General features: G+C 40.3%; 1 protein-coding gene across 18 annotated transcripts in view; it reads left to right on the top strand.

Annotated features, from left to right (window-relative positions):
- The window catches only part of LOC110963112 (dedicator of cytokinesis protein 9-like), an 82,898-nt gene that overhangs the window by 35,918 nt on the left and 19,482 nt on the right, over positions 1 to 27,498 (top strand). For all 18 annotated transcript variants that reach the window (XR_007946708.1, XM_051959067.1, XM_051959070.1 and 15 more), the window contains exons 2-23: positions 1,584 to 1,700; positions 7,718 to 7,807; positions 9,813 to 9,895; positions 11,774 to 11,843; positions 14,021 to 14,116; positions 15,175 to 15,309; positions 18,858 to 19,032; positions 20,811 to 20,863; positions 21,606 to 21,680; positions 21,776 to 21,916; positions 22,821 to 23,033; positions 23,155 to 23,277; positions 23,642 to 23,724; positions 24,572 to 24,694; positions 25,194 to 25,273; positions 25,401 to 25,588; positions 25,763 to 25,828; positions 25,931 to 26,023; positions 26,136 to 26,259; positions 26,398 to 26,516; positions 27,139 to 27,225; positions 27,377 to 27,466. Coding sequence is in view for 17 of the 18 variants with exons in the window: in XM_051959067.1 (XP_051815027.1) it covers positions 1,584 to 1,700; positions 7,718 to 7,807; positions 9,813 to 9,895; positions 11,774 to 11,843; positions 14,021 to 14,116; positions 15,175 to 15,309; positions 18,858 to 19,032; positions 20,811 to 20,863; positions 21,606 to 21,680; positions 21,776 to 21,916; positions 22,821 to 23,033; positions 23,155 to 23,277; positions 23,642 to 23,724; positions 24,572 to 24,694; positions 25,194 to 25,273; positions 25,401 to 25,588; positions 25,763 to 25,828; positions 25,931 to 26,023; positions 26,136 to 26,259; positions 26,398 to 26,516; positions 27,139 to 27,225; positions 27,377 to 27,466 (2,424 nt within the window). In the remaining variant the exon portion in view is untranslated. The remainder of the gene's footprint in view (positions 1 to 1,583; positions 1,701 to 7,717; positions 7,808 to 9,812; positions 9,896 to 11,773; positions 11,844 to 14,020; positions 14,117 to 15,174; positions 15,310 to 18,857; positions 19,033 to 20,810; positions 20,864 to 21,605; positions 21,681 to 21,775; positions 21,917 to 22,820; positions 23,034 to 23,154; positions 23,278 to 23,641; positions 23,725 to 24,571; positions 24,695 to 25,193; positions 25,274 to 25,400; positions 25,589 to 25,762; positions 25,829 to 25,930; positions 26,024 to 26,135; positions 26,260 to 26,397; positions 26,517 to 27,138; positions 27,226 to 27,376; positions 27,467 to 27,498) is intronic.

Raw genomic sequence — 27,498 nt, 5'->3', positions numbered from 1 at the left:
GGCTTGCTTCAGCCGACAGACGCGGTGGCCCCATCTCTGGTCTACTATCCCTTCCACGTCCTTGAAACTGATACAAGGTCCTGCCCCGTCTGTCCTCAGTGTGCTCCGTTATTAGCAAAGGTTGCTAGGAACATATATTTAAGCAGGTCAATATCCATGACTCTCCCTCTGAGATCATGCTCGTATTATCAGTCCCAGATGTGGAGGCAATGAGTGAGCCGTGCTGTCGCTCAGCCCTGAAGTCTGCTGATGTGTCACTGTTCATTTTTCACTGCGCTGCCTCCCTGGCTGTTAGATTTATCCTCCCATCCCATCAGCTGCAAGTGTTGACAGCTTACTCTCCAACTAATGGCCACTGTATCTTTGCAGCTTACAGGCTTCGTCCAGCCTCGGCCTTGGATGTTTAGTGGGTCAGTGCCTCAACATTATGCAGAAACTATGACGCTGTACCATAAATCCATAATCACCTCCGAATAGCACGTCCACATCTGTTCTTATGAGTCAGCCACAACACTGAATCACTTTTGAAGCTTGAACTGATTTCTGATATTGAATTATTCTCACAAAATGTACGTTTGTTCTACGCCAAAGAGGATAATTGTGTTGTTGTTAAGACAATTGGAATAGAGTGTGGTTGTTTCCTTGAGAGACATGATACGTGTGCTTGCTCTCACAAAGGCATAATCTCATCAAGACCCTCATTCTGCTGAAGCGGATGCATTTTCTCGAGGCAGATGGAGTACTGATAGGCCTGTCAGAGTCTATCTAGCAGATAACTCGTCTTTCTATACCCGATGTGACGGCACAGCTGGATTAATTACTGTAGATCCTGTTCTATGCGCTTTTCTCTTACATATGGCACTTCATCCTTAGTCGGCTTGTTAGTTCTGAGGCCTTGGGTTTAAATCATGAACACTTCTCTGGTATTTTGGTGCTTAGTAAGCAAGATCATGATCATATGATAAGTCCATGCATCGTCAAACAGTTTATCCAAATCCTCCTCACTGACACTGATAACCAGTCTTCTGCTTTAGTCTTGTTAAATGTAGTTTTCCTTATACTTGCTGGTTGTTGTCAGTGTGCCACAAATTAGCATTATTCTTTCAAGAAGTGTCGTTTTTTTGTCTTTTTTTTTGCTGTGTGGTTCTTGGAAAGCATAATCAAAACAGTCAAGTGTAGTGTGATCAGGTTACCTTTCTTATGGGTAATCAGTAACTTGTTTGAAATAAATCTGTATTTTTAAACCAGTTCTGATTTCAGTTACATTTTGTGAATGAAGGTCTAAAAGAAGAAGTACTACAAGACAATTTATGAAGTAATTATTCACTCACCCTCAGTTTGGAACACCCTGATGGCTTAGAGGTGACCATAGAGGGTGAACATAATTCAATATACAGGATGTACATCTAACCACAGGTCTTTATTGTATGTTATAACCCATTTTTGTTATCTCTCTGCTGAATCTGCAACACTTATGCCACTTTTTAAATATCTGTACCTTTACCTTCATGTTAATTTAACTACCAGTGTTGGTCAACTTATATCAAATGTCCCAGTAACAGTGCTTCGTCCATGTCCTCCAGGTCAAACCGAAGGTGATCGAGCCACTAGACTACGAAAATGTGCTGGTGCAGAGGAAGACGCAGATCCTCAGCGATGTCCTCAGAGACATGCTGCAGTTCCCCCTTGAGGACTTTGAGGTGAGTTTCAAGCATTTTTCTTGTATATTTGTTGAGCCACAGCCATACAGAAACAAATTGTAGTGAATAACCTTCTGTACTAAGTCAGACTGTGGGATTGCATGGGTGAGGAGTTCCTATTAAAGTTATTGGTGATGTGCAGCTCAGGGAACACTGACAGCGCTTGGGCTTTGATTTCCTCTGAGGCTGCACAGTGCTGTGGAAGGTTAGGCCGTTTGAATGAAAAATATCCTATTAATGAATGTGCATTAAGTGGACAGAAATTGCTCAACTGTGCACACAGTAAGTCATTAAAAAGTCTTCCTGAGAATGTGCTCCAAAACCATACAAGGTCAAACCCTTTATGGTTATCTATCCAACATCATTTACTCACCCACTTGCGTGTTTTCTTTGTTGTGTTTGTTTGGCTTTTGCAATCCTTTCCTTTTGGCCCAGGCGTGGCCACTGTTGTGAGTGCTGGGTGGGGTCGACCACAGAGGCTTTCCTTTTGTTTATATCCTTTCATGATGTAGCGAGAGAGGGGTCAGGGGCCATCTGTTTAATTGGCTCATTCTCTCTCCTGTGTTGTGACAGAGCAAGTGTTATCTCCAGCCACATTGTGCAGGACGTAGTCTCCCTCACTCTTTCCACGCTACGGCTGGAAAATCTGAAATGGAAATCTGGCTCAGTGCTGGTACTTCAGGAAATGAGACTTCTTTGAAGGATGTCCTCACCAAGAGCAGCAATGGGATGTGCAGTACATCCTCAAATCTGACTCTGCCTCTCTGAATCACAGCACATTCACAGTTTTATAGAGTCTGAGCTTTTATTGTCATGGCACTCGTATCAATGAGAGAAGTTTTTATTTTAGCAGCCATGATGTGTTTAACAACTTTTGTCTCAAAGCCCACATTGGAGAGTATGATGGCAGAATCTAGAGTGATGTAACTGATGGGTATATACACTACCAGTCGAAAGTTTTAGAACACCTCAATTTTTCCAGCTTTTTATTGGAAAATATGCATGTTAATGTCTCATTGTGCTCTGAAATGAAAGCATAGAACAAATAAACAAATAAAGTTAAAAAAATCGATTTATAAACCAAAATATATTCTCAACGTTTGACTCATCAAAGTAGCCACCTTTGGCAGATATAACAGCTGAACACACTTGTGGCATTCTTTCCACAATGGAAATCAAATATTCTGCAGAAAATTCTTCCCAACTCTGTTGCAGAAGTTCCCATAAATGTGTGGCACTTGTGGGTTGCTTTGCTTTCACTCTTCTGTCCGGTTCATCCCAAACCATCTCGATGGGGTTTAAGTCTGGAGACTGTGCTGCCACTCCATGTTTTCTAGCTTACCACCTTGTTCTTTTTCCTAAGGTAGTTCTGGCGTAGCTTGGACTTATGTTTTGGGTCATTATCTTGCTGTAGGATAAACCCCTGACGAACTCGGAACATAGCAGAGGATAGTGCATGGTGTTGCAGAAAGCTGTGGTAGCCGTTTTGGTTCAGAGTACCTCTCACTCTGTACAAGTCACCGACCCTGGATCCAGCAAAACAGCCCCAGACCATCATGTTTTCGCCTATTCAGCGGTGTACAAATCCTGAATGATGTACCAAAGACTTCTAATTTTCATTCATCAGTCCATAATACCTTCTTCCGGTCTTAATTAGTCCATTGGCGGTGTTTCATGGCCCAAGCAAGCCTCTTTTTATTTTGACGTCTTTGCAATGACTTTCTTACTGCAACTGAACCTGTCAAACCTGCAACTCCAAGTCTTCTCTTAGCATTTGAAACTGAGACTTGCTTACTACGACCACTTACTTGAAGCTGTTGTCCTGTGAGTCACCTTTGACTCTCAGAAACTTGTCTACTGATTCTGTTCTGTCTTTTGGTCTTCGTGGGTTGTTTAAAGGATGATGATATTTTGTAAGTTCATAGCAGGAGCACTTTTAGAATAAATCTTTTCAAATGCGTTGCCGCTCACATATGATAGATCTTGACAAAAACGTGCCTGATTTTTGCTGCATATTTGATGTGGCAACAGAATTGCTGCAAACCTTCTCTGTTAGAATATTAAACTCACTGGTAGACTCAGAAAACTAAACCTGGCAATGCTGCTGGTTGCTTGTGTCGGGCAGCCTTTTGTGGATTTAAAAATAATCTTCAAATACTTCCCAGCAAACTCTCTTTAATAATGAATGAAAATGTCTGTAATAAATAGAACCTAAATGAAACGAGCAGTTTTGCAAAGTAACTGTGGGTATGGCTCTGGATACAGCAATGGCCTGTTATCGTATGAAAGGCCTGGCAGCTGGGTGCTCAGTGACAGCAGGGCAGCCTTGACTTTGTCTTCTCTTGTATCATGCTCTTGCAGCCTGTTGCTATGAACATACCAGCTTCACACACAACCAGGACATTGTCAGGGGGCTGACAGGTGATTCTGTCTGAGGAAAAAAAAAAACCTAGAGGCACGGTGACTGAACCTAACATCTGTTTCTGTCTCTTCGCGCTCTTGTTCAGGCAAGGTTGTAATCGACTTTTTAGTGGCTGTGCTTCAGTGAGAAGAAGCGTGGCCAGTGGGTGTTCGTGCTGAGACCTTGATATGCATACAGACTATCAGGTGTCCTCCTTATCTTATCCCCTCTGGCTCATCTGAAGTCATGTGCTGCTCTTGTGTTTTTACCATCTCCATCTGCTCTTGATCTGGAGGCTGTTGGCATAGTGGAGTTGTGTGTTGGCTTCTCTGCGCGAGGTTTCTGGAGGAATCTGTCCAGAAATATCAGGATATGACCCTCCTTTCCTCTTCTCTTTAATGAGACATGCTCTATGTATAGAAACATCTCTGATGTAGGGCACACAGATCAAAGCAATATTCTTTCTTCTTTGTTTCAACCACAAAATCCACCTCTAAGATCCAATCACACCCAGTGAAATGTAAATCTTTCCAACAAATGGGGTCACACATATGCATAGTTTCCTTTTATTTACCGCACTAGCAGCATGGCTCAACTCACAGTCTTGTACTTTAGTTCAAATCCAAGAATACCAGCAACTATTTGATGTAATTTTGTAAATGTTTCCGAATGACTCTGGTATTTTTCTGACCTTTCTTTAAATAATTCAGTGAGATAAACATTCACATTCTTGAAAGTTTTTGGGTTATAGCCAAATACCTGCAAAACTAACGGCACTCCCATCAGCCTCAGCTGTATTTTGCGTTAAGTGCCGAGTTAACTTGATAAATATTAAAGCTGCCAAACATCAGCATGTTAGCATTCAGGTCAAAGCACTGCTGCGTACAACGTCTCTGAGCTGCTGCTGGTTGAGTCCTACAGTCTCTAAAAGTCCAGAAGAATACCCATCTTGACAAAGGAGGGTGATATTCTGCTGAGTCCAACCCTATCCCATGCTAATTTGGGGCTTATTAAACTATAGAATCCTATGGTTCTCCATAGCGACTTGTAGCCCAATTAAATGCTTCCTGTTGCCCACTTCCCGTCTCCCTCCTACCTCCATGCCTGTTTATTTCTGCTGCTTGGATTGTAAAGATTATAATCTCCCCTGCAGGAAACCTGGCTAGCAGACAGGAAAGGGAGACTTAAGGTTCCCAAATACCAGCGTGGTATGGAATTTGTTGTAGTTGACACGGCTGGTGCTCAGTCCAACACCAAATGCACCATTGTTGAGGATGCAAAGGCAAAAATAGCAGTTTTTTGTTCTAGTGTTATTCACTGTTGGTATATTTAATAATGTTCTGTTGGATATTGTTATATTTTAGGATTATAAACACATTTGATTGATTTAATGTATGTAATGAGCACTTAGTTTTGTTTTGTTTTTTCTTAGACATACACATTATGTAATCAGAATTGTTACATTTGGTTATACCTTCAGGAAACTGGACTTTAAACTAATGACACGGAGCATATTTCAGCTCAAAGCACTTCCGTGAAAGAAAAAGGAATCATGGTGTTTTTTGCATCCCTCACATGCTCAGAAAGCAAAACCAGCTCACTCTCGCAGCTTTCACTTGCACAAAGCCAGAATTCACTTGTTTTCCTCCTAACAGTCAGCTGAACTGCACACTTAATGGTTGTATTCATGTTTCTCTTTTGCTTGCGGGGATTATGAGCAGACAGATGCACTTTATTTTTACTATCAGGATTAATCCTCCCGCCAAGTCCTGATGCTGATATTGTTGCTCATCGCAGTAGTTTACTCGGGGCTATAGTTATAGATTTTATGTTGAGTCATCATCGAAAGCTATTTTGAGTTTTGAACCATTAATCTGGGTGGAAAAAAACTTCAGTAAAACTTAAGACACCACAACATCATATCTTTAACAAGAATCCCATTTGAGCTGTGTTAATAGATGTTAGTTAACAAGAGAATGGGAAGTTTGTTGGCAATTCCTTAACTTTCTGCTGCAATTTTTGTTTTCTTTCCTTTATTCTTGCCTTTAAATCACTTGTTTCCCTTTAGCACTTAAGATCATGTGAGATTTCCCACATGTGATGGTGTATTTAAAGTAATACCTATTATCTATACCTAGCTGAGCTATTTAAGTGAAGCTGAAAAATGTGTTACACGCATAATTAAGATGAATTTCTGGACAGTTGTTTAGCAACATTTAGCAAAGCCAATAAGTCAAAAGTGTAATTAAAATGAATAAAATTCCCATCAGCCTCAGCTGTACTCTGGGTTAACACTAAGCCGCAATCATGCTAACACGCTAAACCAGGATGAACCAAGCTAAAGTGGTAAACCGCATACATGTATGTTGTATTTTTTCCAGTTCATTATGCCCAATTACTAATGCTATTGCCAGTGGATGCACATGTATGCTACATCATCATCATTCAAACATCTTTCCTGTAGTGTAATGAACACATTATTTTGCCTACTCTTATTCTAATATCCCGCAGGCAGGTAGACATAAATCGAATGCTTTTCAAATATACACTTTCACTCGAGAAAATAAGAAAACGACTTACAATTAGAATTCGTTTTATGGATCATTTTTAATCAAAACTGCGGACATTCAGCTTTGTTCAGTGCTTTTCATTGTAGATTTTGTGCCGATGCTGATATTTCATTTCAAGCTTTAATCAGCCGATACCAGCGACGTTTTATCATCACCCTGCATGCATAGATAGCATTATTCATGTCATATCAGAGTGACTGTAATTCAAAGTGACCAACTTTTAAGCAGCATTTACATAAACTTCCCAGTTTTAACAACAACTAGGAAACTCATTATTGTCTGAAAGCTCACATATATATTCATGGCACCAACTAAAACTGAATATGAATCCTTCACATCTTACACATTTGATGTCATAAAATCCATGTTTAATTCTTGTACTGTAATATTGTCATCATCATCATCATCATCATCATCATCCTTCATACGACCTCCTCTGTAATCACACAACAGTCAGGTGATGTGAACATTTGCAGGTGGTTAAAATAACAACCTTGAACTATCAACCTCTCCGATCTCTCCATCTACCTGTTTGCGTTGTCGTTAGGAGTGTATTGACATGCTGATATTTGCTCAAGTACCTTTAGCTCTTGTACAACATTACAGAGCGACAAACACACCTGTAGACTCTCAGTTCTGTTTCAGTATTATTTGAGGCTTTCATGTAGTCAGCACAGTCTTGGTTTTCTGCTGTGAAACTGCTGTTTGGCGGCAGCCAGAACCTGTTGGTCATTATTGAAAGTGTCTGCGGCTCCTGGAGCTAAACAATACGGACAAGCATCCTGCCTCCCTCACACGCTGCTTTCTAGCGTTCTGCTTGCTTGCTTTGAACCTTTCGACAGACACTGGCCCTTTCTCAACTGTAGAATAATATTTAAAAGAACACCCAAAGCCACCGTGTCCAGCTGAAACCACATATTGTAATAGTTGGAGAATGTCTCCCACATTTTGTTTCAGTTTCACGTTTACCATGTTGATTGTGTTTTGCGGCTGTCATTCCCCTGTTGTGTTTCTTTCGCTGAATAAACTCACGGTTCGTTTTACAGATTTCGACTTTGAGGAGGCAAGGGAGGACTCTGTACCCCACAGTGCCTGAAAATGCGGAGAGGGAGGCCCAGAGTCTGTTTGTCCAAGAGGTAGGCTGGTTTTAAAAAAGCCCTGAAAACATATTGTCTTCATCAATTTCTTTGTATGAGCAAAGGGGTTCTTCACAAACACACAACTTGCTGCCAAAAGCTGAACAAAAACATGCATTTTAGGGAACATATTGGGAATGTCCAGGAGCAATAATCCCACAAAATTGGACCATTGACAGCATTTAATATTTTTACAGACACTAAGGTTAAGTCAAATTAGTTTAAACTTTATTACAGTTGTGATGGTCAGCATTCTAAAGACACACAAAGTGCGCTTGAATATGTAGTTAAAAATTAATTACAAATGTTATGTTTGTGTACAAGGCAGGAAATGCAAACATCAAACACTGTTATACAACTATACATTCAATTTAGTTGTACAAGTTGATACAAGAGGGTAGGAAGAGGTTAAGTATATAAAGTATATCAACTTTCATATGAACCACACAGACAGACAGACATACTGCTGCTCCACAGAGACACTAATGTGAGCTATTACCCTATTTGTGAGCTAATCTTGGCAGTAATATACGTAGCACATCATAGCACATCAGGAAACCTCTTTATTTCATGTGTCCAGCTAAACAGAGCCTCTGTCTATTTTCGTGTGTAGCCCGGAGCTCTGTTGCATAAATGGTAGCTGGGCTCATTATAGATCATTACTGGAGGCATTGAGCCTGTTTGTGCTCTGCTTTCCCAGCAACATCTGAGAACACCAGGACGCTGAAATGATAAAGTGCAATTAATTTCCGCAAGATTATCAAACTTCTGGTTATTTTCTGTCAGTGTTGGTTTATGGTGCTGTCTGTCTGCGTTAAAGTCTTGAACATATCTGCTATGAAATGAAACAGCAGTTTGATTGTAGTTAAAAACTCATAGAGGTTCATGAGTTGTGTCTTTTTGGTAATTTATACTTGATTAAATCTCTGAATTCTGACCATCCGGCCCTGGCACACTGATTTTACTGTCTTGTTAAGCCAGACAGCAGCTGGCTGCTTACAGTTTACCTACCAGGTCAAAGTTCAGTCTTCAGAGAGCCTCGTCTGAAGTCATAAAGATCCTAAGACACCCGGTCAAGTGTTGTGAGACATCAGCAGGACAGCTGTGGAGATCAGCCCGATGAGAGCCTCTCTGTTTCCGATTCGTCTCCTGATCAGGTTGCATCTCATCTCCCAGCAGGGGCAGTTCTTGTAAACGGCATGTATTTGTGCGGAACAGATACCAGCGAGCAGCTCCTATCACTGACTCTAACAATGAACAGATGTCTCCTTTCCATGTAAAGGAGGATACAGATGCACTCCCTTTCAAACTGTGTTGGTGGACGGTCAGACCAAGTCGCTGTACACTCCTTTTTTCACAAGGATTCCACAGAGACTTTAATTAGAAGAATTCCCTACAACATATTTCCAGACTTTCTCATCTTGTTAGCATTTTCTGGTCTGGTGAAATAAGAAGATCATATGACTCTGTGTGTCAGGTTACTTTAGAAAAGAGCTAATTGTTGTCCAACCACTTTGTAAAGTAGGTGTCAGGTTGTCATATTACAGAAGTGACCAGATTCCGTTTGCTTCCTAATCCAACAATCGACAAGAGTAGAGTAACTTAGCAACTTAAGTCTGTCTTAGTGTTCAGATTTGCATGCTTTGACTTCATTTCTTGTCAGATATCCCAATAGTTTCTTTCTCAAAATGACATGACCACAATTAAACCCACTTCATGTCTTGATTCATGCATGGAGATGAGAAGATAAGCAGGATTCTTGTTTTTTTCCATTTACCTTCAAGCAGATACTGATAACAACATGGAAACACTCTCTGAAGATGTGCACCATTTTCCTTTTGTTTGTACTTTGTTTATAGCGGTTTAAGATGGTCAGACTTGCAGATAAATACACAGTTATGCCTTTAGAAGTGATGGGACAACATGTCTTCTGCCCTAAACTGCTATTATAATGTGTTGACGCAGTGTTACAGTGGTCTCTAATTCATTTCCATTGTCTCCTCAGTGCATTAAGACCTACAAGTCTGACTGGCATGTCGTCAACTACAAGTATGAAGACTATTCTGGTGACTTTCGGCAGCTTCCAATGTGAGTCTGTAGTTAGAAACCTCTATTCTACTGTACACTGCATTCACAGAGGTAATTTGGTTGAGTGCCACCGCATTGTTATAATGGGCAAGTAAGAACAGCTTCTCTACATAATACATGGATGCCAGAGACTTCAAACACCCGGTCACACAGGTTGTTGTGTTTTCTTGTCGCATACGCAAGCTGTCACCTATTTTGTTTCCTGCTTCAGACAGAATGCTGCCATGGCTTAATTACAAGGAAACGCTGCATACAAATAATTCTTATTTGCGTGCAAGAGGAGTGTTTCCTTTTTACAACGCGCTCGATAATTCCCGCGTGCAGCCAGTGTGGAAACCACCCTCATTGTCCAGAGATTGTGTCATCAGCTCCAGGCTTCTTCCCCTGAAGGATCATCCATTTTACTGCCAGTGTGTTAGAATATGAGCCGACATTGACCTTGACAGCACAACTGCTGCCAAATGTTCTGTCACTTTACTGAAACTGGGGAAGTTGAAACAATACAGCATGACGTGGATCGCCTGTTAAAAACTTAACCCTGTTTACTGTTAAAGTGATTCTCACCTTTGGCATGTGTTCATTTTCCAGTCTGCTGTATTCTACACCTTAGCGTGTTTCCATCAGCGATGAAGTACTGCTTTTTCAACGTTCCTGGAATTTGCTTTTCTTTTTTCAGACTCTCTTGAGAAAGCCACAAAATGCTAAATTACTTATAAAAAAGTGTTTAAAACATAAGGAAAAAATCACACAATCTCAGTTAGACCGCATGTGCTCGAGAGATTTGCAAAGAGAAGTGAAATGCGAGCAACTAAGCAAAAGCAGCCATGGAAATTCTGAACAGTGAGTGCTGATATAGTAGCATTTAACCAATTTAACATAAAATCCCTAAATTTTGATTACTAATAATATAATGTACCCAAAATCCAAAGTAGATATTTTCACACAAGTGTTTCGAAATGTTTAATTTAAAAAAAAAAAGAGAGACAGTTTATATTGATGTACATTTCCAGGTTAATAGGAGAGATTGTCACCATATGGCTAAATTCCATCTCGTTTCCCATTGGCAGTTCAAAAATAAAGAAATGACAAATAACATAAAACCACACCTGAACAAAGACTTACAATAAAGAAAAACAAGTGACAAGCCATTACATGTAGCGCACATAACAGACAACAGCTGGGGGACCAAGGCAAGCTACCAAGCAGTAATTAACATTTACACATGATTATATTGCAAATATCTCTTTGTTGCTATTGCACATATCCCTCTATCATTCTTGCATGTTTTTATACTACACTTATCCCTCTGTTAATATAACATAAGATTCCACTACACATATCTCTCTGACACTGTTACATATAATTGTATTGCATATTTCCCATAGTCACTATTGCACATGATAACATTGCACATTTCTCTTAATCACTATTGCACATATCTCTGTCTACATTACACATAGTTACCCTATACATGCCCCTTTTAACACTATTGCACATATCCCATGATCACAATCGCTCATGATCCTTTAAAATATAACATGATTGTATTGCACAAAGCCCACACATCTGCACATTTTTAACAAATTACCGAGTCCTCAAAAACAAGCCCCATCAACAGGCAACAAATTTACAGTGTTATGATCACAGATCTGACTTTCTAATAGCCGTGCCATATTCAGATAATATCGCGTTTGCAAAGTAAGTAGTAGCAAAAGCCACCAGATAAATGTGAACTCAGAGAAACGCACACATTTAAACAAAAACTGACAAACTGACACTTAAAAACTGCATATAGCTGCACCACCCTCTGTAAAATCTGCTTTTTTTGTTTGTAATGTATTTATTGTTTTACTTATATTGCACATACTTGTTTCACAGCAAGGTGTCCAGGCCTGATAAACTGGCTGTCCATGTGTTCGAGGTGGATGAGGACGTCGACAAAGATGAGGTGAATTTACTTTCAACATATTTGTCGAAAAGTCTTGAAACGGCAAAGAACCGCTGCTTGTTTTTAGTCTTTCAGATACCAAAAGACTCAGTAATTTAAGTAAGAGCTCTTTATTAGTACCATTCGAGTTTATGCATTGTGTTTTTACCCAGAATCGCATCAGCCTCACCTCCAAAACACTGCACGCCGTTAAATGTCTCTTAATCCAGTCATCACTTTTGCCTTTCCTGTTTTCATTGCATCCATTAAAGAGATAAAAGGCCTTTTTTTGTGTCTAATAGCCGAATTTAATGGAAAGAATTAAGTGTAATTAGACTTTTGCAGGCACGCCACGTCTTTAAAGACCTTTTTTTTTCTTTTTTCACTCGGAGATTTGGAGGCTCCGCTACAACATTTGGATCTTTTCATCCTCTGCTAATTCATGTATGACAGAGTGGGTGTGTCGTCCCGGCGCAGATTAAATGAGTGTTTGTTGTCTTTGGAATGGCTCGTAGGAGTGCACAACAAGGAGGGCTCATAAGTCACCGGACAGACGCTAAAATTACATGGGAGTCTTCAAAGCGGCAAAGATAATACAAAGCTGTTGCTGAAACAAATGTTATCAGAAATTCTGCAAGGTCACACAGCTTCACGAGACGTCTGGTGATGATCCCGACTCGCACATGGTGTGTCAAACTGCACCTCCTAAAGGCGAGAAAAGGATTCTGAACATGAGCTGAATTGCATGATCTTTGCCTTTTTTTACAAAACAACCTTGCCAAAATGTTTCTTTTTCCCTTTAATCACGTGTTAGTTGATACAGCTGTGATTAAAGGAGGTGAATTCCTCAGAGTTTAAAGCTATGTTAGGCCTTTACGGGTCAGAGTTTGCCCTGCTCAGCCTCATGGTCAACTCTACCTCTGACAGGACTCTAACACAACTAATGACACCATCCAGATTACCCCTCATTCAACTCCCTCTAGTCTCTCCAGGACTTTTTTTTTAAAACAGGGAGGCTCCTTGTGCAGATGAAAGAAAAGGATTTAAAGCCTTCCTCTAAAAAATCCCCAGAAGGAATCTCTCTTTTTTTGTTGTTGTTGCTATAACTGTTCGCTCGTGTGACTTGGTTCATCTTCCCTTTTGCGTGACTTTTAGTTTGGTTGCTTTGTGTCTGTCCTTGACAAAGTTTCCTGAAGCAAATTGGAGTTCAGATATTCTGAACCCGGTGACTTTCCTGCCTCTCTCTGGGGACTGGTGAATACCGTCTAGACACTGACGAGGAGAAATGAACCTTTCCAGGTGCTTTTAAAATCACTCCGCATTGAAAATGTTATAATTCCTGCCAACACTTTACTTTATTAGACTGCAAGAAGAAGAAAAAGTGATGCTGGACCAGGATGATGACATCTTGAAAGCCCATTCACTCCTCTCATTGTGTGAAACTGCGAGGATACAGCTCCTCACTGTAGTCCTTCAAAAGCCGGGAAGTCTGACTACAGATGACACGTCTTTTGTCCATGCAGGCCTTATTTAAACCAGGAATGGGCTGTAAAGTTTGTTCCCATCTCCTCTTCCCTCATTTCTCTCCTAATTGGTTTATTTTTACAGATCTTGGGAGCGGGCGGTAGCTCTGTGCTCGGTCATATGTGAAAGGCGTGATCTCATTCAACCCACCTTACAAGTGCAAGATGATTGGGTTCATGTGTCATAGATCCGCTGAGATATTTATTTAGTTTAAAAGTCATGGTTTGTTTTATGTTCTTCTTCCTTTTTGTTTGGACTGAGTCGGCCCGACATAGCGCCGGACTCTGTGTCATCTCAAACTACGAGATCAAAGGCCTTTTGCACAGCGAGGCGAAGCTTTGGTGAGGTGTGGTAATTGGTGACATGATATTATTCTGTGATGCGCCGCTGAAAAAAAATGTCCAAATACAGTCAAGCTGTGTCTTTTTCAAGCAAAGTCTGGCACTGCTTTTGAATATATGGATGTATCACGCTGTTTATTTTGACTATATCTTGGAAACTTAGATTCCTTTTCAAGTACTGCCGCTTGTTTCAACAGGACATATTTGTGAACATGTATGAAAAACAGAATTTGGAGACTTGATGAGAGATGGCTACATTGCTTGCTGAAATGTATGCTATTCCCTTGCAGTGTGTATTAAATTTCTCTTATGTCATGTCTTTGTCTCCTGCAGGATACAGCCTCCTTAGGATCCCAGAAAGGGGGGATTACCAAACATGGCTGGCTTTACAAAGGAAACATGAACAGTGCCATCAGCGTCACAATGAGGGTGAGTTAGTGTTGATGACCACATTAAGAGTTGAAATGAAACAATTGTTCTGTTAACCTTCTGAACCCCAAGCAGTTTATGGGTATTTTTTTTGCTCCTGTCGCAACTCCTGCACCACTATGGAAGCAGCAGAACCATAGCTAGAAGGAGAGTGAACTCAAACATATCTTAAGTGCAGTTTGACGATACTTACTTTTTCGTTTTGTTTCCATCCTTGCCCCCTCTGTGCTCTGTGTAAACACTGTTTAGTAAAAAATGACTCATTTTTGGCTTTACGTTTGCACAGAGAAGCACAGATTTTTTTGTTTTTTACAGAATGTGGTTAAAGTAAATAGTTTGTTTTATGAAACGTTTTAAATGAAGCATGTAGAGTAACTTGATTTTAATTAAATGCTATGATTTTCAGCTTAGATTTTGTACCAACAGATTAGTGCGTCACAGATTTTTACAGTGGGAAAGTTGGAAAAATGACAAATTCTTTCTGTTTTTCCCGTTTCTGGCTCTGATACACTGAATTTTTGAAATGTTTGCAACATAAGGTGTTTGAAACCCCCCTAGCAGATTTTGCAATTCAGAGGGTTAGTCGATCACTTGTGTAAATGTACTAAACTACATTACACAACTGGTCCCAATGGTGCAGTTATAATGAAATTCAGTACAATAAAAAAGACATATACGATTCTTTTTTTTGTCTCCAACAATTAAAATGAAAACGATATAGTTGGCCTATACATATAGATCAGTTTTCATCATATTTTTATCCAGATCCAGATATGATAGCATCTGTGTTGTTTGCCTGCTTTACGAGGAGCATTTCCTCATTTCTTCTTATGAAAAGTATTTTTTATTTTACATATTTTTTCCTTACTGAAACTACTGATTACTTTGTTTAAATCTGTCTATTTTTTTTACCAGGTTTTAGCTATTATTTTTTGTAGGCAGGCCTCGTATCCGTGATCTTATACGTTGAAAAGCATGGTGTGTGAATAACTTTAAATTGTTGCTTTATGTTTTCCACTAATTAAAGCATTAATGTGATTTTGTTTTCAATATTTCAGTCATTTAAGAGGAGGTATTTCCATCTAACCCAGCTGGGGGACGGCTCCTACAATTTGAACTTCTACAAAGACGAGAAGATCTCCAAAGAGCCCAAAGGGACCATTTTCCTGGACTCCTGTATGGGTGTGGTTCAGGTAAGCTCCAAAATATTCCAGTCATCCCTGGCATGAAGTCAGTAATTGTTAAACCTCGCTGACCCCGGGTGACCCGTAACGTGCTTTGTCAAACGGGATATCCCTGCTGGCGCCGTGTCTGCACGTGGTGTAACTTGGTCTCTGATGGAAATTAAAACTCTGTTTACCAAAAATAAACCGGCAACGCTGACAAAGCAACTTCCTTTACACAATTCTTTCCTCCATAAATGCTCTTTCTGGACACGCAGGGTAAAACATTAGGCCACATCTAAACACAAATTGCTCTAACAGTGATGGACTGCTGCTGAAACGTGTCTGTGAAACCTTCTCTTCTCCATTTCCATGAAACCTGAGCACACTGATCCCCAAGGTCGGCCTTTTTCTGCTGACTCTCAGCTGCTGAAACAAGGTGAATGCTGAGGTCTCACATCCAAGCACTTTCCTGCGGCCGCGCGATCGATGCCACGTGCTCACATCTGAATGTAGGCCAACACTAACTGAGATGCACTATCATCTGTCTGTCATCCCAATAGATGGAAAGTACCTGATTTTACCTATGAGGTCTGCAGCTGGCATTAATCATGAATCAGGAAGACTGGGTTGCTGTCATGCGGAGGAGGAGGGTGTGCTTGATGTTTGAATGCTTTAAATCTTTTGGAGGTTTTATCAGGGTGTGTTGTGGGATCTCCAGGGTTTGCTGAACCTCTACAGCACCCAGTTTTCAACCACACACCTCATATGTTCATTCCTCAGTGGTGGAAGAAGTGAAACCTGAGTGCCTCTCCTGGTTCAGTTCAGCCAGATTAGAGGCAGACAGGTTGAACTGCCAGCTTCCAGGGCTATAATAAACATTTTATGTTCTTCTGTTTTTTATACCAACAAACCATGATTCCTCCACCAAGGCAAGATCTGAAGTGGAGGTGTATGATAAGCATCTGTCTGTGAGAAAGATTATGCACAAACTACCTTGACGAATTTCTTGAAATGTGATGGAGAGGTGGAACGTTGACACTGGAAGAACCTGTTAAATACTGGTGTGGATCCAGACAACTTTTATTAAAACTGTAAGATAGGGCATTGACCCTGAGAGAGAATGCACTATTCAAGGGCTCTTCTTGCCATTTTTTTTTCCTTTATGGATGTAATGTAGTATATACACTGATGACCCACTACTGAGATTTTAAATTTGCTTCCATACAAATCTCATTTGTGCTTTGTGGAAACACGGCCTGCAGTTCAGCCCAGTTCTGCTGTAAAGTCCCTACATTTTTGTCACATAACTGTAGCCTGTAGCTCAATCAATCACAGTATCATTTATGTACTGAGGAGCACTGATTGTTTCACTTTTTCAAAGAATCTCGTTACACCAAATTTTACTTTTGGTAATTTTGTGAGATGAAATAGCTATATAAAATGAAATAATTTTGAGGAAAATCTCAATTTTAAGCTTAGATTTCTAGACTGAATCACACATCACGTATTAGTGGATATAGGACTGGTAGAAAATGCAATGATTCTTTCAGTTTGCACAGTTTCTTGCTCTTGAGATTTTTTTTTTCTTTAAAGATAAGATGTCTTTCAAACCCACAGTCGGGTTTTGGCATTCAGAGGGTTAAATGCTTACTTTTCACCTTCAGTGTATTAAAAAAGTTTTTCCAGGAGAATTCCCTCCATGTCTGTGAATTGTTGGGTATATGATTGATCTTCCACATGTTTTGGCAATCATCTTCTGCATTTTCCATTTTAAACTCCATCTCCCATTTCTCTTTTATATGTTTAGCTGAGTGCTTATCATCAGAATTAGTCCTTCTTTTTACCTCACTACAGTTATCCACATGTTGTTGTTTTTTTGAAAGCATTGATTATGATTTGAGTCGCACTGTTTCCTTACTTGGAAGGCTCCGATTTCTTTTCTGTCTCTTAACCAAAAATATCTGTAAAAATCATGCGTCTCCAGGTCTTTTTTTTTTTTTCCACATTTTGGAAACTCTCTTGCTCCTTTTGTCTCTCTAAAATACACCAAACTGTCAGTCCTCTTGCTGCCTAACGCTTAAATCATTGGTCAGAACTTAATGAATACTGTGGATGAGAATTACTCACTAGAACTGAGACTAAGTGGGACTTAGTTGATTATCTATTAAAGATAAGAGCTTAACTTTTAGGAAAAATCTGTTGTGTTCTTGTAAGCAAACAGCTAATTGGCAGTAAAGTCATCCAGCAGCGGCCCCTCACCCCGTTGTAACTGTTATATGACTTAAAGTCCTCCAGAAGAAACTGCTCCATGAGTAGATCTGCAGATGTTTTAATGCTGCAGCTGGGATGGCATGTGGAGTGACTTCATACCGAACCCCCAAGCTGCTCCCGCACTTTGTTAAGATGCCAACATACTGTATGCTCAAACACACAAGGCATGTGTCACGTGTTAATTAAGCGATTTTCAGTCCCCGTAGATTAACGAAAGGCTCAAAAATTCACAAATGATCCAAACTCTCCCAAGTTTTATTCTCTTCTCTCAACTCTCTCCCTGTATGAAGTGCAGATATAATATTGTAAAGATAATAAAAGAGACTGTCCCTTCAGTTTCCCCACGGATGTGTGCAGCTGTGTTGTCTGGAAAATTGAGACAAGTCCTCCTACCTATCAGGATGATGATTAAGTCTGTTTATCAAGACTCCAGTTTTATTTCTGTCCTGAACACCCCTCCCCATGTTTACTCAGCCAGCCTGCAGATATTGACTCTCCCTCCCAATCACTCCCACTCTGCAGTTTCTACATTGCAGGCGAGCTACAGTGATAACCGCCACATAACAATTCACAAACTGCTGACAATAATGCGATATTCTTCTAAAACATACTGCCCAAACAATCTATTAAATGTATAATAAGCATCTGACCTGCTGAATCAGCCCTGATTGGTTCTGGATGGGCTGGAATAAAGAACAAATTAAACGGTGACATCACTCTTCATGCCTGTTTGGAGGTCAGAGTTCAGCTCTGCAGATGCAGCTCATTTTCTGGTGACTCCACTCAGCAGCTCCATCCCACTTCTGAAAGTCACTGCTGCTGCGATCCTGGCAGAGATGGAGGCTTTGTTGCGCAGATGGAAATATGCTTTTCTCCTCTTCCCCAGCTCACTTTGTTTCCATTTGCAGTTAAATGAAATCTGCATTCAGCTGTTTGCAACGCAGGGACTCACTTTTTGTGCATTTCCGCAGCTATAAGGTGCCATTTTTTGCAGTAAAGTGAGGATGAAGGTGGAAGTATATGAAGCAAGCCTTAAGTGAAAACATAAAACTAATCATCTACCACATTCTGGTGAGAAAGCAGTGGTTCAGTGTTAGCTTTGGAAAGAGAGATATAACATTCCTGTTTCCTTGCCTTGTTCACAGCTGAGGTGAAAACTAAGCTTAGTCAATTTGCCACTATCAAAGAGCAACAGATTCCCTCTTATCAGTAACTACATGTCTAACTTCATGCTTTGCGCTGCTCAATTAAAATAATCTATGCTGTTATTATTTTAGACAATCTCTCCCTTGCTGTCTTTGCAGAACAACAAGGTTCGGAGGTTTGCCTTCGAGCTGAAGATGCAGGATAAGAGCACGTACCTGCTGGCTGCAGACAGCGAAGTAGAGATGGAGGATTGGATCAACACGCTCAACAAGATCTTGCACAGCAGCTTTGAGATCGCCATGCAGGAGAAGAGAAACGGAGACATTCATGATGGTGTGTGTCTGCCGGTATTATTTTGTGTTAGCCCTGTCAAAACATCATGAAATTCTGGAGGAGAAAAAAATATGTCTGGTAAAAACGTACATAGTTTGATGAAGAAATGTAGCTTTTTTAGTGTGTTACATTGGCCAAAGTGTGTGAATAGCGAAGGTTTTTGGGCTACTAGTTGTCTGTTATTTTTGATATCTGATTATTTTCATTTTAAGCAAGTTTCTATAATAATTTTGAATACATTTTTTATCCATAATAATGTGAGAATGTGAACTAAATATCTTTTTGTATGGAAAATGCTTTTTATTATTGTCCACCATGTCACAGAAATGACAAACTGTTTAACAAATAACCAAGAAAAGTTTCCGATTAGTTGATAGATAGTAATAATAATTAGATAGATGGATAGATAATGCAATATATATATATATATATATATATATATATATATATATGTCAGGGTAGAGACTGCGATTTGGTAGAGTTGGAGTTTCTACCAGTAGAGAATGCGATTGTAATCTCTACCAGTAGAAACTCCAATTCAGTTCAAGTTGCATTGCCTACTGGTGCAGCTCTGAACTAAAGTCACACTTCAGTTTGAAACCAAAAATATCAATATTTAATGGCATTTCTGGTTTGCGTCCACTTGATTCTTGTATAATTGTTCTTGGTTATTGATAAGATAAATAGCGTAATAGCACTATACGCAGGTGTCGGATGTTTCCTTTCAAACTGTTGTGGTGACATTATTCCATGAATGGCTTTTACTTATGATATCTAAACATCCTCACTTTGAACTAGGTGAGCTGCTCAAGAATTATACAGTGAGACCATGCCTATTGGAAATAACATATAGTGCTCAAGTGGGCGCAAACCAGAAATGCCATTAAATATTGATATTTTTGGTTTCAAACTGAAGTGTGACTTTAGTTCAGAGCTGCACCAGTAGGCAATGCAACTTGAAGTGAATTGGAGTTTCTACTGGTAGAGATTACAATCGCAATCTCTACTGGTAGAGACTCCAATCGCAATCTCTACTGGTAGAAACTCCAACTCTACCAAATCGCAGTCTCTACCCTGACATATATATATATATAATTTTTTTATCCCTGCAAAGTTGCTAAACCCTTCATATACCAGGAAATAACTTCACCTTAAACTTGCTGTGTATGAAACCTGTTATTATCTGCTCCATTTTACATTCATGCAGTCGATTATAGAAACCACAGCAGTGCTATTATGAAAGTTCCTAAGATAAAGAATTTCCTCAGTTATTATATGCAGTTGATCCCCTCATTATTATCAGTTTATTTACTCTGGGATACTGTTCGTCCCTGATGTTTTCAAATGAGATGTTGATCATTCACACCATCATCCTCTAGTCCTGCCTCGCTTCTCCTCTACTTCTTCCCCGGCCGTGTGCACGCAGTCTGTGGAGATGTGATACCAGACCACCCAGGCTTTTAATACTCACCTCCTGTCTCATAGGAGGCTTAACCGTGGAGGAGCGAAGGCTGAATGCCTCTGCATTAAAACGCTTCACTAATCTTTCTAACTCCTCTGCTTTTATTAATCATCCTGTGCATGAGAGAAAAGAAAGACAACGATCTGGGAGCTTTTTAAGAATATACCATTAAGAACTGCAGTATCTCCCTCTCAATCCTGCCTAATTCCTGCACAGTCGAATTACTGTTTAGTGAACTTTCACATGCCGGTTAAGGTTGTTTCTTATGCTCCTACATCTTCTTCCTGCGTCCATTGTTTCTTGTATGTTCTCACAGATGATGATCTTGGAAAGTCAGACAGCTCCTCTGGCAGTATGGACAGCTTTCAGGTAGGTCCGACTCACTCAGTTGGATGCTCACATATTCAATGCGTCATCACATGGAGTTAAATCTCGGTAGAAGTGGTGAGGAAGAAGGCCTCTCTTGCCACTAACATGTGGTTTGAATTTAGATTTAAGAGTTAAGGGTTACACACCTAATTTCTCAGTGATTCATTTGTTTTTGTAGATCACATCTGACGTTAAACACAGACCTTTTGGTCGTCTCAGGATTATATTGAATATAATTCAGAGTTGGTTTTGGGTTCCATCCAAACACCAAATCTCCAAATTAAGCATCACACGTCTAAACACGGTCCCAGCAGTACCCAACAGAAGATATCCAAGAGGAGGAAACACCCACTTAACACGTACGATTTTTCAGAACACATTCAAATGTCATTTAAAAGATTTACTGACTGCTGGCACCTCCAGTATTGATATTTAATGTTTTAGTATGGCACTGACTGGTACGCAATAGTAAAACCATGTGTGTGTGGAAACTGGTGGCAACATTTAGATGGAAAACAGCTTGACAGGTTACAGTGCGCTCTGCAGAAATGCTGGTACCATCTGACTTACTGAGTCTGTCTTCCCAGCCTGTAAAATATGAAACCTCACTTCCAGATGAATGCGCATGGCAAAAAAAAATGTTCTAATGATAAAACCAACTGACTGTGAATGTGTCAGACAGGGCTTCTGGTGTTTCAGACAGTTTGTGGTTCAGCTAAGAATTTACCTTTCTTCCCCTCAGAGCACCAGAGATATAGAGTCTAGGATGAGGAATGAGACCAGATTGAAGCTGTTCACCCTCGACCCAGACACACAGGTAATTACATAGAGTACAGTTATTCCCACGTGGTAATAAGAGCCAACCTTCCTTGTCCTGATGAAATGTAACACCTTCCATTGTGCTGTCTTTAGAAACTAGATTTCTCAGGAATAGAGCCGGACGTGAAGCAGTTTGAGGAGAAGTTTGGCAAGCGTGTTCTGGTGAACTGCAATGACCTCTCGTTTAATCTGCAAAGCTGTGTGGCCGAGAACGAGGAAGGACCAACAACAAATGTAAGGCTGATCTTTCTGTGGCCACAATAGGCCCCTAAACAAGAGAAATATCATCATCCGGCCGGGTAAAGACGGATGAGGTGGTTTGGTACAGCGGCCGGATGGACTCCTCTCATTATTTGAGCTGCTAAAAGACTCCTGTTGGCATAGCAACCAGGCTACAGGCTCAGCAATGGCGAACAATCTGTGTAATGAAGTCTGATGTCCTGCTGTCCCTCCCAGTAGAAACTGTCTATTAAAGCCTGAGCATGCTCCGTCTTCACACACGTGCAGAGCAGATCCTTCCAAGTGTATTCGCTCAGCTCCCTCCACCGAAATTTTATACAAATAGCTACCAGCTATGTATTTAGACGTCCAACCGATCCAGCTTTTGGTCTTGATTCTGATTCTGATGCCTCGGGGTATTTGACACCTGTGCTTTCTTTCTCCCAAATTTAAAATCTGTCCACCTCTCTGTATGGAAATCCCTTTATAGAAGTCCACATCTCATCAGATTAAATGTCATGGAGTTAACTTTTTGTGCATTTATCTTGTTTTGCTTGTTTTGGTTCTTCTTATTTTTTCTGCACTGGTTCTGTCTTTTTATTGCATATTTTTATGCAACTAAGGACTGCATATTGTTTTACATATTGTGAGTAGTGTTTTTAGTAGTTTAGATGGATGAATGATATGTTGCAAGTAAGACAGTTGAGTAATATGTTGAATTATTTTTTCTTTACCCGTCTCTCCAAACTAGCTATAATGCTGTAATTATGTAGTAAACGGTTAATGCTAAGAGTGGTTAATGTTATACTGCTTTTTCAGGACCTTGTTACTGGTTTGATTAACCGGTTGGCGAAATAATTGCAGTCTTTTGCAGATCTGATCTGACTAATCCAGATTTGTTCCTCTGTTCATTCTCCAGGTGGAGCCGTTCTACGTCACCCTGTCGCTGTTCGACATCCAGAATGGCAAAAAAATCTCCTCAGACTTCCAGGTTGACTTAAACCACCCGTCTGTCAGGGGCATGGTGCCCAGTAACACCAGTCAATATATGAATGGCGGAGGTGACACCCGACCTGAAGGGCAACATTTGATCCATGGTGTGCCAGAGGCGGCCATGCAGTATCCCAGACAGGTGAATAAGTAGCAAAACAAGTCTGTTTTCTCAGCTCACCAACTGTGCTGCATAAATATGGGCTGTTCAAATGTAACAATGCATATTTAAATCTGTTCCAACATTTTGGCTGCATCCACAGGGAGTGTTCTCGGTAACATGCCCCCACCCTGATATCTTCCTCGTGGCTCGCATTGAGAAGGTGCTTCAAGGGGGAATCAACCACTGCGCTGAGCCGTACATGAAGAGTTCAGACTCCACCAAGGTACCCAAACATCGCATGCTTTCAATACAAGTGTCCTCACAAGCCAGCGTGTTCCTCCAGACTCAGCAGATTCCAGCAGCTTATTCCACATTATACACAGATAATCATCCCTGTTTGTAAATGCTGACCGGTTCACGCAGACACTCAACACAAGCATTGACTTTGGCTGCATGAATGCAGCTCTGCGTCCTGAAGGGAGCACGGCGGGTAGTAATGTGATTCAGGCGAGAACACTGGTAGAAGGTGTGTGTTTGTTTTCAGATATGTGTGTGTTGAGACTGTTACAGCGTTGTAAGTAATGAGGCTCAGCTTGTGTGTGTTTGTGCTGAAGGTCAGATCACAGCGTGTTTCTGTTTTCCACTAGGTGGCACAGAAGGTCCTGAAAAATGCGAAGCTGGCGTGTAGCCGATTAGGCCAGTACAGGATGCCTTTTGCATGGGCAGCAAGGTACTTTCTAACTTTTGACAAAGACTACTTCAACTCATGTCTGTATGTAGCCAGATTTCACCTTAATGTTGTGTACTTTCACACCAAGACCAAACTCAAAGCAGACACAAACTCACAGGATATGGGTGGGTCTGTCTGTCTGTCTGTCTGTCTGTCTGTCTGTCTGTCTGTCTGTCTGTCTGTCTGTCTGTCTGTCTGTAAGCAACAAAAAGTGACTGACAATGATATAATGTTTCTTTTTTTGTTTTATTTACCAAATAACTTTTTCATTATGCCATTATAAACTGCTTTTCTTTCTTTTGATAATCAACCTGTATTTTAATCTATTAAACTATTACAGTGCATTTGTGCACATATTTCATTTTGTAAAAAACACACCAAACCTCAAAACAAAAAGTAAACTATAAAGATCTGTTAAGTTAGATTTGTTAACTTCATCTGCATATACTATATTCTTATAATTTGTGACAGTAATCATATTCTTATTTATTAATTTAAATTAATTTGGATGGTTCCTTCTCAAATTTGAAGATCATTTTCTTTGTTTTACAGCAATTTAAATGACATCTTCTGAACAAACATTTTTAAAATGTCTTTCTGCACAGTGGAAAATTGCCACTGATCTTATGACTTTTCTGTACTAAACCAGTAATTACTTAAGAAGAACATAATAATCACTTGTGGATATAATAGCTACTTGCAGTTGAGAGCTCAGGTTAACTTCTAATGTCCTTTCTTTGTGCAATTAAACTTAATCACCTAAAACCTTTTGTACATACAAACAGAAACATGAGTATTTGTAGGATCCGTGCAAATATTCATGACTTTCCTTTTATCTTTTTTGCAGACCTTTGTTCAAGGATGCTTCAGGGACCCTTGACAAAAGTGCTCGCTTCTCAGCTCTGTACAGACAGGATGGCAACAAACTGTCCAACGACGACATGCTCAAACTGCTGGCTGATTTCAGAAAGTGAGTGATGTTTCTATGGGTGGACTCTGTTATAAATGAAGAGTTCATTTGCAAAAACAGGTAACTCCGTTTTCAGAAAACTCATTTTTTATTGTTTACTTGAGGTAATAATAATAATAATAATAATAATAATAATAACACTAATAATTTATTTTTTCTCTATTTTGTCATGTATTTTACTACTGAGTCAAATCCACTCACGTAAACAATAAAAAAAGTTTTCTGAAAATGTATCAAAACGGAGTTATCTGTTTTTGCAAATGAACTCTGCAAATACTCTGAGTAGTCTTGCAGATGTTGTGGATGGAAAATATGTGGCTATAGGTTGCACTTTGGGAAAATGCTGGTCTGTTGTCGAAAATAAGATGTTTGCTCACATGTGTGAATGCGCTCATATGGCATTTCTGTCTTTGCATTTGTAGCCTGTCAGCCTGTTTCTCATTCAGCCTTTCATAGATGATACCAAAGGCTTAACTTGAGTTTATTTTCCTTCCCTTAGGCCAGAGAAGATGGCCAAGCTGCCTGTAATTCTGGGAAACCTCGACGTTACCATTGACAATGTGGCCCCTGACTTGACAAGTAAGCCTTCTAAATTCACTCGACGCCGCCAACATGAGAGATGAAAACTGCTCCTGCTCACATTGGACCGGTTATATTGTCTGCAGGCTGTTTATTTGCTCTCCCTCTCTCCTGCTCCTGTATATAGATTGTGTTACCTCATCCTACATTCCTGTGAAGCAGTTTGATGTCAGCGAGAAGACCAACATCTTCTTTGAAGTGGAGGAATTTGTGCCGTGCATTGCCAAATGTTCTCAGCCTTTCACCATCTACAACAATCACCTCTATGTCTACCCGAAGCACTTGAAATACGACAGCCAAAAGTCATTTGCAAAGGTATTATTTATTATTAAGTGTTATTTTGTGGGTTGTGGGCAACATGAAGGTTTCCCATTTTTTACCCAATAGAATTGTGAACAGATTCTCCACCAACTTCTCTTGCGATCTGAAGTGCTTTTCTCTCTTACTGTTGCTAACTGGGTCAACTTTGCTCATCGTGTTTGTCCTCAGGCTAGAAACATAGCTGTCTGCATCGAGTTCAAGGACTCAGATGAGGAAGAGGCTGTTTCACTTAAGGTAAACTCGAATGTGTGAACAGAAAAATGTGTGCTCAGACAATCCCCAAAGGACAACCCCACCAGTCGCAGGAGCTAATCGGCTATTGTTATCATTCTTTAGTGCATCTATGGCCGACCTGGAGGACCCTTGTTTACCAAAAATGCCTTTGCCTCAGTATTACATCACCAGCACAACCCCGAATTCTACGATGAAGTAAGACATCCTGTTCCTGATATTTAGAAAGTCTCAGCGAGGACTGATAAACATTGGAAGTTGTGTAATGTGTACGAGCTCATGATGATAACAAAATGTTTGTGTTCTGTAGTTTAAGATTGAGTTGCCAACCCAGCTCCACGAGAAACATCATCTGCTCTTCACCTTCTACCATGTCAGCTGCGATAGCAACAGCAAGGCCAGCACCAAGAAGAGAGACCTGGTTGAGACGCAAGGTGAAACACTGAATCACACTGATGCAAAATTCACAATCGTGTCACTCAAACTGTGACGATTTCTGTTTCTGTGCATCGCTGCTGCCATGAAGTACAAACCTCTTAGCTGTCTATGTCCTCGTCTCTCTTTGTTCTCAGTGGGTTACGCCTGGCTCCCTTTGCTGAAGGACGGCCGGGTGATCATGAATGAGAGTCAGATCCCTGTGGCTGCCAACCTGCCTGCTGGATACCTCAGCTGTCTGGAAGGTGCCAGCAAGGTAGAGCGTGTCCTCAAGTTGTTAAGTCATGATAGCTTGGCCTCATCTGCTCAGAGGTCAAGTGCTCTTCTTTCGTTTTCATTCTGTCAGTGGTGCAGAACTGTGTGAGGTTATGAAGATCATCAGTCTGGTTAGTCAGACTTTCCAACACCTTTCAAACATCAGATGAGGTGTATCTTTGTTGCTCTTTGTCTGCAGCCTTTTGAAACTGATGATTCAGTATTCACACCCCTTTTCATGTCATGACTAGCCCGCTCTGCAAGAGTGACAGAAGAGTGTGGCATCGTGATTCTCTTTTGAACTCCTTGTTTAATTGTTACTGAACTATTTGTGACACTTTTCATGTATAACTCAGTACAATGCTGTCACTGTCTGAAGTTGTATGAGATTGTCCATTTTTAGATGATACTAAGCCACCCCATCTCTATGACAGCTCCTGTTTTACTCCATTTGAACATATGTTATTGTGGTTGAACAGCATGCCTTAGAAATTAGTTCTGTAAGGCCACAATCTCAAACTTAATGGGATGTTGAATCTGCATGTCTGAATGGTAGTGACATGAAAAACACTGCTGAATGTAAGACAACAAGCACAGAATTGATGCTTTTTCTTCTATTGCAGCATTTGGCTCCTGAAATCAAATGGGTGGATGGAGGAAAGCCCTTATTCAAGGTGTCCACGCACCTTGTGTCCACTGTCTACACTCAGGTCAGTTCTGGAAATCAGCAGTGATCCTGCTAATTCACCTGCATCCTGTCAGTTAGCATTTATTTTGTAGACCTTCTGAATGGGTGCCGTTGACAACAGTCCAGCTTCGTGGAACAACCTCTTGAACTTGTGACATTTTTTTGTCTTTCAGGATCAGCATTTGCACAATTTCTTCCATCACTGTCAGAGCATTGCATCAGCAGCTCAGGCGTCAGGAGGAGAACTGGTCAAATACCTGAAGGTAAAGCAATCTGTGTGAGATTTGTGGGTAAA

The sequence above is a fragment of the Acanthochromis polyacanthus genome, chromosome 14, assembly GCF_021347895.1.
Source record: "Acanthochromis polyacanthus isolate Apoly-LR-REF ecotype Palm Island chromosome 14, KAUST_Apoly_ChrSc, whole genome shotgun sequence".
Lineage (NCBI taxonomy): Eukaryota > Metazoa > Chordata > Actinopteri > Pomacentridae > Acanthochromis > Acanthochromis polyacanthus.
Note: the sequence above shows the minus strand (reverse complement) of the source record. Positions and strands in the feature narration are given on the sequence as shown.